General features: G+C 40.9%; 1 protein-coding gene across 3 annotated transcripts in view; it reads left to right on the plus strand.

Moving 5' to 3' along the window:
• dgkza (diacylglycerol kinase, zeta a) overlaps nucleotides 1-12,562 on the plus strand; it is a 473,329-nt gene that overhangs the window by 398,202 nt on the left and 62,565 nt on the right. For all 3 annotated transcript variants that reach the window (XM_059975478.1, XM_059975480.1, XM_059975475.1), the window contains one exon: nucleotides 11,553-11,587. In XM_059975478.1, the coding sequence (XP_059831461.1) occupies nucleotides 11,553-11,587 (35 nt within the window). The remainder of the gene's footprint in view (nucleotides 1-11,552; nucleotides 11,588-12,562) is intronic.

Genomic DNA, 12,562 nt, shown 5'->3' on the forward strand with positions numbered 1-12,562 from the left:
GGCACAGTGGAGCCAGGTGGATATGACTGGATTATTGAACATTCTTTCCACGGTCTCTACCTGCCCCCCCCCCCCCCCCCACCTCCCTTGGAGGTACTCAGTGCCTGGTTCGATGCTTTTTTGCCTTTTTGAGCAGATTTGAAAGAGGTTTCACGAATCAGTGAGATATTATATCATTTCAAGGAAGCTTAAAGGACATGCTTGAAGCACTTACTCTGCCCTGCTGGAATTTGCTTGCTTTCGGTCAAGAGTACTCACTTTGACAAGCTACTGGCGAGCAAGCATGAGATGTGACCCACTCACTGGATATATTTGAGCTTGAAGTTGAATGGACCCTTAATAATATTGATGTACAGAGGGATCTTTGAGTCCCTGAAAGTGGCTACACATATTGATGGGGTAATAAAAAGGTGTGAAGACTTTTGGTAAGATGGAAGTGCGCTTGACCAGAATGGCCTCTACGGGTCTATCCAAAGGTGTCACTGTCTTTTTAAAACATTTTTATTTACAATTGCAAGACACTGCTGGTCATTAAAAACTTCAAGTACTGCAGGTCTACCCCATCAGCGAGTTGCTCATTAGAGGAGAAGGCAGACTTGGTGCAGCCCACTGCCTGCTACAGAAAGGCGTCAGTGTACAGAGGCGGTGTGCAGTCTAACAGTGATTTTCTTGGATATTTTTCTTGTGACCGCAAACCCTTTTTGTACATTGGTAATGCTGAAAGTCCGGGTCACTGGTTTATTGGCAAGATCGATGGTGTCGGAGCTGTGTGACCTCGGCTTAGGTGTGGACTAGGCCAGGAGAGGTGACGCCAGAGGAAATGTGGCGCTGCATCCATGCTGGAATGTGTCTGGCTCCTCCTGTCGGTTCTGCCCTCCAGTATTCGTTTGGTGGAAGACAAGCTGGTTTGCTTTCGTCTGCCAGCTTGTTCTTGCTGACAATGTCCATAGACTCAGGTGTTATGTTTTGTAACTCCAAAACATAAAACTAATTAAAAGGAAAACATAGGACTCCAAAATATGAGTCTAACTTCGTGTTTACTTTAAGCAAGGTGAGCATATATCACGTGGTGGCGTGATGACGTATGCCATTTATGTACTTTTACAGATAACTTGCAATGCTTTATGAAAACAGCAGAGAATGCTCAATTAAACAATACCTTTAAATATTACTCAAACATTACTGAAGTATTAAATACACAACACTGTTCTCTGCTTAGCTATAAACTCCCAACTCAATTTAGAATTTATCTCAACTATATACACAGTGTATAGTTTTTTTTACAGTGTGCTGGGTGCCTGAAATGTGCTGAATATTGTGATGGTGGAGGCAAATACAATAGAGGCGTGTAAGAGACTCTTTGATAGGCATATGAATGTGCAGAAAATGGAGGGATATGGACGTGTTGACAGAAGGAATCAATTTAGTAGGCTTTTAATTCATTGTTTCATTAGTTTGGCATAATATCACAGACAAAAGGGCCTGTAAATCCACTGTTGTCTTTCTGTGCCCTTTGTTAACCTGAGCCTGAATGCTGGAGATGTCAATGCTGGGAGAGGAAAGAAGACATTGGTCTGTCTACCCTGGTGGTTGATCTGCAGGATTTTTCAGAGTCAGTGTTGATGATACATCACCAGTGCATTGAGCTGCCGAATGAAGATTATCCGTGACCCTGAAGCATTCAAGGATCACTAGTGCATGGAAGACCATCAGCTTGGTACTGCACCTGCGATCTTTGTCTATTAATGCTCCCCGATTGCTCACTTTAGATACAATAGTGGACTTTGTCATTTGGTATCTATCCTCTCTGTGAGGTGGCTCCCAAAATACAGGAAGAGCTCAGAGGTGGAGAGTGTCGAGAACTTTAAATTCCTCAGCGTTATCCTTTCAGAGGATCTTCCCTGGGCCAAGCATGTAAGCACCATTATGAAGAAAGCATGGTAGCACCTCTACTTCCTTAGAAATTTGCGAAGATTCAGTATGACATCTAAAACTCTGACAAACTTCTATAGATGTGTGGTGGAGAGTATGTTGACTAGTTACAATTCAGTCTAATATTGAAACACCAATGCCCTTGAATGGAAAATCCTACAAAAAGTAGTGGATGTGGCCCAGTCCATCATAGGTAAATCCCTCTCTACTATTGAGTACCATGTGCAGGAAAGTAGCATCCATCATCAAGGCCCCCCAATACCCAGGTCATGCTCTGTTCTCACTGTTGCCATCAGGAAGAAGGTACAAGAACCTCAGGACCAACACCACCAGGTTCACAAGCAGTTACTACCCCTCAACGATCGGACTCTTGAACCAGAGTGGTTAACTTCATACAACTTCACTCGCTGTATCACTGAAATGTTCCCACAACCTATGGACTCAGTTTCAAGGGCTCTTCATCTCATGTCTCAGTATTTATTGCTTATTCATCTATTTGTTTGTTTGTTTGTTTATTTATTTATTCTTTTGTATTTGCACACTTTCTTGTATTTTGCACATTGGTTGTTTGTCAAATCTATTGGGTGCTGTCTTTCATTAATTCTATTTCTCGGACTTACTGTATGTACCCGCAAGAAAATGAATCTCACGGTTGTACATGGTGACATATATGTACTCTGATAATAAATTTACTTTGAACTTTAAACATTGCTTAGGATCCTCATAGAACATAAGATAGAACAGTACCCCACTGGCACGACCCCTTTGGCTCAACATGTTGTGCCGAACCAGTTAGTAATCAAGTGGCCAGCTAAGCTTATCCTTTATACCCACACAAAGACCTTATGCTCCATTTTCCTCACATTCAGGTTGAATATCACTGGTATATGTTGTTATGCAACAGCAGTACATTGCAATACATAATAAAATCTGTAATTACACTAAATATATATAAATAAAGGATAAATAAGTTGCACAAAAGAGAAAAAAATTGTAGTGATGCAGTGTTCATTGGTTCAATGTCAATTCAGATATCTGATGGGAGAAGGGAAGAAGTTATTCCTGAATCATTGAGTGTGTGCCTTTAGGCTCCTGTATCTCCTCCCTGGTGGTAGCAATGAGAAGAGCTTATGTTTATGTGTTTATCTAAATGTCTCTTAAAAGTCCCTAATGTATCTGCCTCTACCAGCACCCAGGCAGCACATTCCAGGGCACCCACCACTCTCTGTGTAAAATTACCCCCTCTCACCTTAAATCTGTGCACTCTGGTATTAGGCATTTCAATGCTGGGAAAATCATACAGCTTGTCTACTCTGTTTACACCTCTCATAATCCTATAAACCTCTATCAGATCTCCCTTCAGCATCTGTCACTCTAGGGAAACAACCCAAGTTTGACCAGCCTCTTGTTTTAGCATATGCTCTCTAGTAAAGGCAGATGCTGGTAAACCTATTTCTCATCCTCTCCAAAGTCTTCCTACAATGGGGCCACCAGAACTTAATGCAGTGCTCCAAATATTGCCTAACTAGATTTTTATAAAGCTGCAACATAACTTCCAGACTTTTGAACTCATTGCCTTGACTAATAAAAGCAAGAATGCCATATGGCTTGTTAACCACCCTATCAACCTGTGTAGCCACTTTCAGGAAGCTATGAACTTGGAACCCAAGATCCCTTTGTTCATCAACACAGTTAAGGGTCTTGCCCTTAACAATGTACTGTCTCTTTACATTTAACCTACCAAGGTGTGTCACTTTACAATGGACAGAGTTAAACTCCGTCGCCATTTCTCCACCCATACCTGCAACTGATCTATATCCCGTTGTAGTCTTTGTAAGTCATCTACACTGTCCACAAAACCTCCAATCTTACTAAGCCTCCCATCTATATGTTCATCCAAGTCATTTATATACATCACAGTAGAGGTCTCAGTACAGATCCCTGCGGGACACCACTATTCATGGACCTTCTTCTGTCGTCTATGAGTAAGCCAGTTTTGATTACAAACAGCTACTTCACCATTGATCCCATGCATCTTAATCTTCTGGATGGGCCTCCCATGAGGAGACCTTGTCAAATGCCTTACTAAAGTCTACATAGGCAACATCTACACCCTTGTCACCTTATCAAAAACTCAAGTTAGTAACATACTACTTGCCCTGCCCAAAGCCATGTTGACTCTCCTTATATAGGCCATGATTTTCCAAATGCTCATAATTCCTATCACTAAGAATTCTTTCCAGTAACTTTGCTACCATGGTCGTGAGCCTCACTCATCATAGATCCTAATGAACAAGGAGTCACATTGTGCATCAGTGCCAGATTGGTGAAAACTCAAATGGCCTGCTTCTGCTTCTGTATCTTAAAATACTATGAGTAGTTTTTGCTATTTCTCATTGATATTTTCTGGTCATTCAATAGACATCCATAGTTATGTTGGCCAGATCACTGTAAAGATATTACAGTTGCCAATTTCTTGCCCAAGCTCTTGACTTTACGTATGTGGCATCCTAAATGTGATGTGCTTCTTATGTGTTGGGTAATGCCATCCTGTTCACTTGCCTAAGTTGACATTGAACCCATGAACCTCACTACTTTTTTATTTCTGTTATTTTGCACTACTTATTTTAACTGAACTATTTGATAGACAAATATATATTTAATGTAACTCCGTCTTTTTTCTCTATATTTATTTATCACGTATTTCATTGTACTGCTGCCATAAAGTTAACAAATTTCGTGACATATGCTGGTGTTTCAGGATATTAAATCTGATTCTGATGCTGAAAAGTGTTTTTAGGTTAGCTTCGTGGGGATGTTAACATTTGACTGTACTCTATAGGGAGCCATGAGAAACTTCTGAATTATACAACACAACCCAAGCCATCACATTCTAATCAGGATTTACTGTAGGATAAAATCCAAGGACATTGGAATGTCAGTTGAAAGAATTTCCTGATGCAAACAATGTGTAGCTGTGATGAGAATTTCCCTTCATAAACAATAAAGGATTTTGCAAATTTTTTAGTCTCATTCCCCATCCGTTGCACTCACCATGTAGGGATCATACTTAACTAAACCCCACCAAGGTGGGCAAGCTACCAGTCTTATCACATTAGCAAATCAATAGGACTAAATTAATGTAGGATTTTCAGTTCACAGTTTTCCCGGGTTCCCTGGAAATCAGATAATGAAACTGAGATGAGAACATTGGCATTATAAGGGATTGGTGAGCAGATAAGGCAATAAGTGCTGTTGCTTCTGCAAAAGCCTTGGTTTAGAGAATACGTGATGAAAGGTGACTTAAGAGACTAATTTCTTGTAAGGGAAAAGTTAAATGATTCCTTCTTGATATATGATAAAATAAAATGGAAATCTATAAGACAAAGTACTGTTAGCTTGGAGAGGGATTGCTTTGGAAAGGACAAGAGAGCAAATGCACAACAATGTTGTGAGAAAGTTAAGGGAGTGCAAGTCTACAGCCAAACAGTGGGAAATGCTGTACAACTATTCTTCTGTGGAAGGCAAGGTGGTAGTGCAAGTGCAGATAACAAGTTCGTGGAAATGTACCAGTGTAATAGGTTTTGAAGGGTATAAAGAGGGGCACTTTCTTTGTGCAGGGAAGAGACTTTTGGCCTAGGCTGGATCACAGCTGGTACTGAAGTAGGGAATAGCACATTGAGAGAGTCAGACTTGACTTAGGGAGAGAGAGAGAGAAAGAGAGAAATTGTCAGATATGCGCCCCCCCCCCCACCTCCAGATCAGCTTGCCTAGTGAATGTTAAGTATTATTTTGCTTTCTGTACTGCTTTCCTATAGAGATTTGTTTATTTCTTTCTGTATTGCATTTGTGCTAGTTCTAATAAATTGTTTTCTTGTGGCCTTGAATGTGTATGTCACCTCTTGTTTGTGAATACCCTGAGCTGAACCAATAAAGAACACATAATGCATTTTAAAATTGATCTTTGTTTACATTTCTCACCTTTGATGTGGTCACTGCTGTGAAGTTCTGATCTACCCAATCAGCAGTGCACTGCCTTTGTTCTGTTATATTTCACCTAAATGACCAGCAGAAGGACCAGCACTAGCAGAGGTAGACATACAGGAGCAACACAGAGGAAAGGGGATGGGGGTGGTATTCTCGCAGAAATGCAGCTTGCTACTGGCCATTAACATCATAGGTTGGGCACACAGAGGGTGAGGATCCTCACTGAGGGATGAGGCATCTCTGGAAGATCAGAGTGTCCTGTTGGGAGGCAGTGGGCATCTGTATCTGGTATCCTGTGAACCTGATAGCCATACTTTCACAATACGGTCGGCCCTCCTTATCCACGAATTCCGCATGCATGAATTCAACCAATCGCGAAAACCCAGAAGTGCTCTTCCAGCACTTGTTGTTTGAGCATGTACAGACTTTTTTTCTTGTCATTATTCCCTAAACAATGCAGTATAACAACTATTTTACATAGCATTTACATTGAATTAGGTATTATAAGTAATCTAGAGATGATTTAAAGCGTACGGGAGGATGTGTGTGGGTTATCGTGGATCGGGATTGAAAAAATCAGAAGTTCTCTTACTAAGTAAGTCGGAACAGGTACATCCAGTATTATTTAGCATCAGTTAGTCAAACATTTGCTTCATATATAGTATATATTTTACCTTTCTATGCATATAAAGCACTTAAGAAAGTTAAGTTTCAGCGCCGGGTTTGGGAAATTCCCGAGTTCGATCTAGTGACAGATTGCTATTGAGTGCGCACCCCACCGTGCCAGGTTGATGTAAAGGATCAAAAACCCAAAACCCAATAATTAAACCACTGCGTTGCTTAGTAATAAATGTAGCTTTCATCGGGGCAGGGCCTTTCTCACTTTATCCTTTAAAATTGTTCCGATCATTGACCGACATAGCCTAACACTTTTCCAATGACCGATGGTATTTCACCTCTTTCCAATCGCTTTATTATTTCCACTTTACATTCAATCGTTAGCGTGATTATTTTCGTGAACAGAAACACTGCAGATTCAGAGCTTTACCGCTGGGTCCTAATGTCCAGCGCACTGAGACAGGTTAAATACGGCCTTGGGTTCTGCTGGGTCCTAAGGTCCACCGTATTGAAACAGGTTGAATAAGGGACTTGAGCATTCACGAATTTTGGTATCCGCGAGGTGTCCCGGAACCAATCCCTCGCGGATAAGGAGGGCTGACTGTACTTGTTTAATTAGGCACAAATTCAAGTTGCCCATCTCTTAGTCCTTCCAGTATCCTTTGAAGACTTTAGCAATAGCTTGCAGTGCACAGAAATGCAGATGACTAAACAGTGTGGTAGTTATGTCAACGTACCCAGTGTTGATGTTCATCAGCGTGAACAAGCACGCTGTATCTTTTGTAGGTTTGTGTATCTGAATGTCTCCCCATAAAGGACTATACACATTCGGTAATTACCCAGAGGGATTCATCAAGCACACTTTCTCCATCTGTCTGCAGCTGGTGTGTTACCACTAATAAAATATCAATCGACCTTTCTGAAAGACTTGCACCAATTTGCCTTGCTGCTTTTGTCCTGTGGAAGACATCCATCTCTCATCAAATCACCAGCAACTGAGAGCTCAACTTTAGAATGGCTGATCGTAGCCTACAGAAACCAATGAGGCCCAGGGAAGGCCCAGTGAAAGCTACGTATACAGATAAGTGCTGAGGTCAGCATTGGTATACCAAGGATGTGTTCTAGATGTGTAACTAAATCTGGAGATGCACATCATCCAGAGTTACCACAATAGTGTTGATCAGATGCAGTCAGTCTACAAGAGGTTTGAACCAGCAAGGTGAAAACATGCAAAGCACAGAGCCTTGGATATAAACAGAACTTATAGTTTTTCTTGTATCCTCTGTTCCTTCACAACTCTTAGAGTGTGGAGGAACAGAAAGATCTTGGGGCCATGCCACAGATCCCTCAAAGTTGCCGTGCAAGTTGATAGGGTTGTTAAGAAGGTGTATGGAGTGTTGGCCTTCATTAATCGGGGGATTGAGTTCAAGAGCCACAATGTTGTCGCTCTAAAAGCACTGGTTAGACTACACTTGGACTATTGTGTTTAAGTCTGGTTGCCTCATTATGGAAAGATGTATAAGCTTTAGAGATGGTGGAGAGGAGCAGGATGCTGTCAAGATTAGAGAGCATGTCTTATGAGGATAATTTAAGTGAGCTAGTGCTTTTCTCTTTGGAATGATGGAGGATAAGAAGCAACTTGATAGAAGTGTACAAGATGATAAGGGGCATAGGCCAGAGGTTGGTTATGGCTGGAATTAACTCCTGTCTCATCAAGGCCCTGAACACACTGCAATTTGCCTATCACCACAATAGTTCAACAGCAGATGTGATCACATTGACTCTTCACGTGGCCTTGGATCACCTGGACAATACAAATACCTAGGTCAGGATGCTGTTTATTGACTACATCTCAGTTTAACACCATCATTCCTATAGTTCTGACCAAAAAGCTTCAGAACCTGGGCCCCTGTACCTCGCTCTGCAACTGGATCCTCGACTTCCTAACCAGAAGACCACAATCTGCAGATCAGAAATAACATCTTCACCTCGCTGACAATCAACACCGGTGCACCTCAGGGATGTGTGCTTAGCCCACTGCTCTACTCTCTCAACACCCATGACTGTGTGGCTGGGCACAGCTCAAATGCCATCTATAAATTTGCTGACAATACTACCATTGTTGGCAGAATTTCAGATGGTGATGAGAGGGTGGACAGGAGCAAGATATATCAACTAGTTGAGTGGTGTCACAGTAACAACCTTGTACTCAGCAACAGCAAGACCAAAGAACTGCTTGTGGACTTCCAGAAGAGGAAGACGAGGGAACCTATACTAGTCCTCTCAGAGAGATCAGAAATGGAAAGAGTAAAAAAAAACAAAAAAAAAGAAATGGAAAGAGTGTCAATATCTCTGAAGATCTAACCTGGACCCAACATACCAATGCAGCTACAAAGAAGGCAGGTATATTTCATTAGTTTGAGGAGATATGGTATATCACCAAAAACACTCAGAAATTTCTTTAGGTGTTCCATCGTGACTGGCTGCATCACTGTCTATTGGTGGGGTGGGTGTCTACTGCACAAGATTGAAGTATGTAAGCTGAAAGGAGTTGTAAACTTAGTCAGCTCTGTCAAGGGCACTAGCTTCCGTAGTATACAGGTCATCTTCAAGGAGTGAATCCTCAAAAAGGCAGCGTTCATCGTTAAGGACCCCCATCATCCAGGTCATGCCTTGTTCTCATTGCTACCATCAGAAGCATAAAGACCCACACTCAACAGTTTCTTCCCCTCTGCCATCCGATTTCGAAATGGACATTCAACCTGTGAACACTACCTTATTACTTTTTTTTATATCTATTCTTGCACTATGTATTTAATTCAACTATTTTATTATATATGTATTTACTGTAACTCAGTTTTTTTCTATTCTGTATTGCATTGTACTGCTGCTGCAAAGTTAACAAATCTCACAACATTTACCAGTGGTATTAAACCCGATTCTCTTATTCTGATCGAGTGCAAAGCCATGGACTTTTTCCTATAGTGGAAACAACTATTACCAGGGAGTGAAATTTTATGGTGATTTTATGAATGTATAGGGGAGATGTCAGAGATAGGATTTTTACACAGAGTGATGGGTACATGAAATGCTCTACCAGGGCTAGTGTGGTGCAGATGCATTAAGGGCATTTGAGAAAATCTTAGAAAGGCATTTTTCTTAGAAAGAAAATTGGGTGTTTATGTAGGAGGGAAGGGTAAGATTGATTTTAGATTATGTTAAAAGGTAGGCACAACATCCTGGGCTGAACAGCCTGCATTGTGCTCTAGTTTCTACGCTCAGCGGCCACTTTATTACACTTAGTCGTTAATGCAAATATCTAATCAGCCAATCATGTGGCAGCAACTCAGTGCATAAAAATGTGCAGACATGGTCAAGTGGTTCAGTTGTTGTTCGCACTGAACTTCTGAATGTGGAAGAAATGTGATCTACTATAAATGACTCTGACTGTGGAAAGATTGTTGGTGCCAGGGGGGCTGGTTTAAGTACCTCGGGTACTGCAGGTGATGTAAGCTTGACCTTGCCTGGACCATTGAAGTACAAGATCATGGCTAGATTGACGTGGCCAGTTTTCTGTACTTCTGTGTAAGTCAGTACCAGATCAAGGCTGTATCCCTCAGATCCAATGGTGGAACCAGGTCTTATGAGGAGTCGGTGCATTATGTAGAGGAAATTGCCTGCCCAATTCTATGCCAGCCATACCTGTCATAGGAATGGTGTCTGATTAATTTGAATGGCCTTGAAAGAGGAGAAAAAAGGCACATTATTTACAGTTTTATCAGTTCAAGTTGTTTGAAAGAATTTTTGTTATTAGCTTTGTAATTAAAATAGATTAATAGTTCTTTAAGTCTCTTTTAAGACATCTGATAAAAGCTTTTATGTAAAGATTCCGGGTTTGTCTCTGGTCAAAGGCTGTCAGGTGTTACATGGGAGAGACCTCAGTGGCACATAGCCTAAGACCTAGCCTTCCCTGGGTTCCAAGAGCCAGTATGGTAGCCCTTCCAGATCCTGTCTAAGTGCAGGCAGGCAAAGATGATGAGCTGCTGAGTCTGGTTTGCAGACCAGGCTAAGCTCAGTTTGAACCAAAATGCTAATGTCCAAGCAGGGAAATCAGCCTTCACACAAAAGCAGTAAACATTTGAGACTCGCCCCTCAAAAGAGCTAGAGATGAAGGTTCAATAGAAACTTCCATGCCTGTAGAGTTTGTACTTATGATAGGCAAGAAACCATGGGGATCCTTTGGAATGACAGACAGGACCCAGATACTGAATGGTGATGCATCTGTTCATTATGTTTCTACATGAATGAGGAATACACATTTCTGCAGATGCTGGAAATCCAAAATCAAAACATAAGATGCTGGAAACACTCAGCAGGTCAGGCAGCATCTGTGGAAAGAAAACACAATTAACAATTCACTTCTCTGTTCTTGTCCCTGCATTAGTTAAACCTTGTGTTTGTTTAGCACAATAGCCTAAGCAGCAACGCTAGTCATCTCTGGCTCAGAGAAGAGGTTTAAATTATTTTCCTCCATAGATGTTGCCTGATTTGTTGAGTTCTCCTAGCATTTTGTGCGTATTGTTCAACATTTCCAGCATCTGTGTCTTAAATTTGTAATTGATCATTTTTGTTCTATTGAGAGAGTTAAAAGTATCACATATTAAACATAGGAACATCAAATGCAGTCCCTTGACCTGAGCTGGGGAAAACTGTGCCAAGTAGTATTCCTGTCTATGAGTTAAACACTATACAGATTTAAAATCGTGTGTCTGTGTTGCCAATAGCATGTAATACTTCAGCCTCCTTTGCTGTAACTTAATGCCTTCTATTCACGGATAGCTCAAGCACAACAATGTAACAATATTTATTGGAATATGTTTCTTCACTGCTCTGAGAGACATGCAGACTTTGGAGATTGCAGCCCCATTGTGCTTTCATGTTGAATCATTGATATTGAGAGTAATGAATGCTAAGTGAATATATTCTCATATTTTGATTTAATTTTTATTTTGCAGACCTGAGAATGCCAGCACATCAAGTGCAAGTTCAGGTAAGGACACCTGATTTATGTCACTACCTGAGAGTCCTTAACAGATCATTGTCTGAGACCAACAATACTTAAGAACCACAGCTGCTTTCTGCAGCACCGGATTAGCTCTTACTGTGGTGTATCAATATCACTCAAGTAATCCAAGCCCTGTTGTATCACAGAATTGGAATAACGGTACTGTGGCCTTGTAGTAAGACCAAAGTATTCCTTCCTTGGTGTTTCATTATAACTTTTTATATCCTTCAACCTGCTATGCCAGTTGCACCCTGTTTCATTATCGATCCTTTCTGCTGCTGATTAACTATAGTTTCTTTCACCTGCTGTTTTATTGTACTCCTCACACCTCTACTTTGGTAAGGTTTTTAGCTTCCTTGCAACTGTTCTGTGAGACTGTGGTGTCACTTGCCCTTCTGTTACAGTAAATCGTCTTATTGTTTCCGAAACACCATTATATCCTGATGTTTCACTAACACCATAACATCTGTTGCCTGCTATTTTACAAATGTAATCCTGTTGTAATCCATGCTGTTTTAGTAAGATTACAGTTTCCTTTACTTTGTAGTTTCAGTAAAACTATAAAATCACTTAGCTGATATAGCCAATTTTTCAGTAAGACTAGTGTACCTTATCCCTTTTCAGGAACACAATATCAGTTACCTGCTATTCCTGAAGCTGTGCTGTATCTCTTTCCCCTGTGCTTCTATAATGCTGCAGTATCTCATGTGCTTCAGTATTCCTTATCTTATACTATCAGTAATTTAGGACTATTCCCTCCCCTTGTTCTGCTGTATAACACTGGAGAATCAGCTACATCTGTGATCCTGCTATGGACAGTTCATGGGAGCAGAACCATTTTAAGATAAGATAAAACTTTATTTATCCCAAAGGAAATTATTGTTGCAAAGTTGCTCAGTCAGAAGTATATACTTTAAAATACAAAATGGAAGCACTCATGTGTGAAAAAAATACAAAATG

This window comes from Hypanus sabinus, chromosome 7 (genome assembly GCF_030144855.1).
Source record: "Hypanus sabinus isolate sHypSab1 chromosome 7, sHypSab1.hap1, whole genome shotgun sequence".
Taxonomy (NCBI): Eukaryota; Metazoa; Chordata; class Chondrichthyes; order Myliobatiformes; family Dasyatidae; genus Hypanus; species Hypanus sabinus.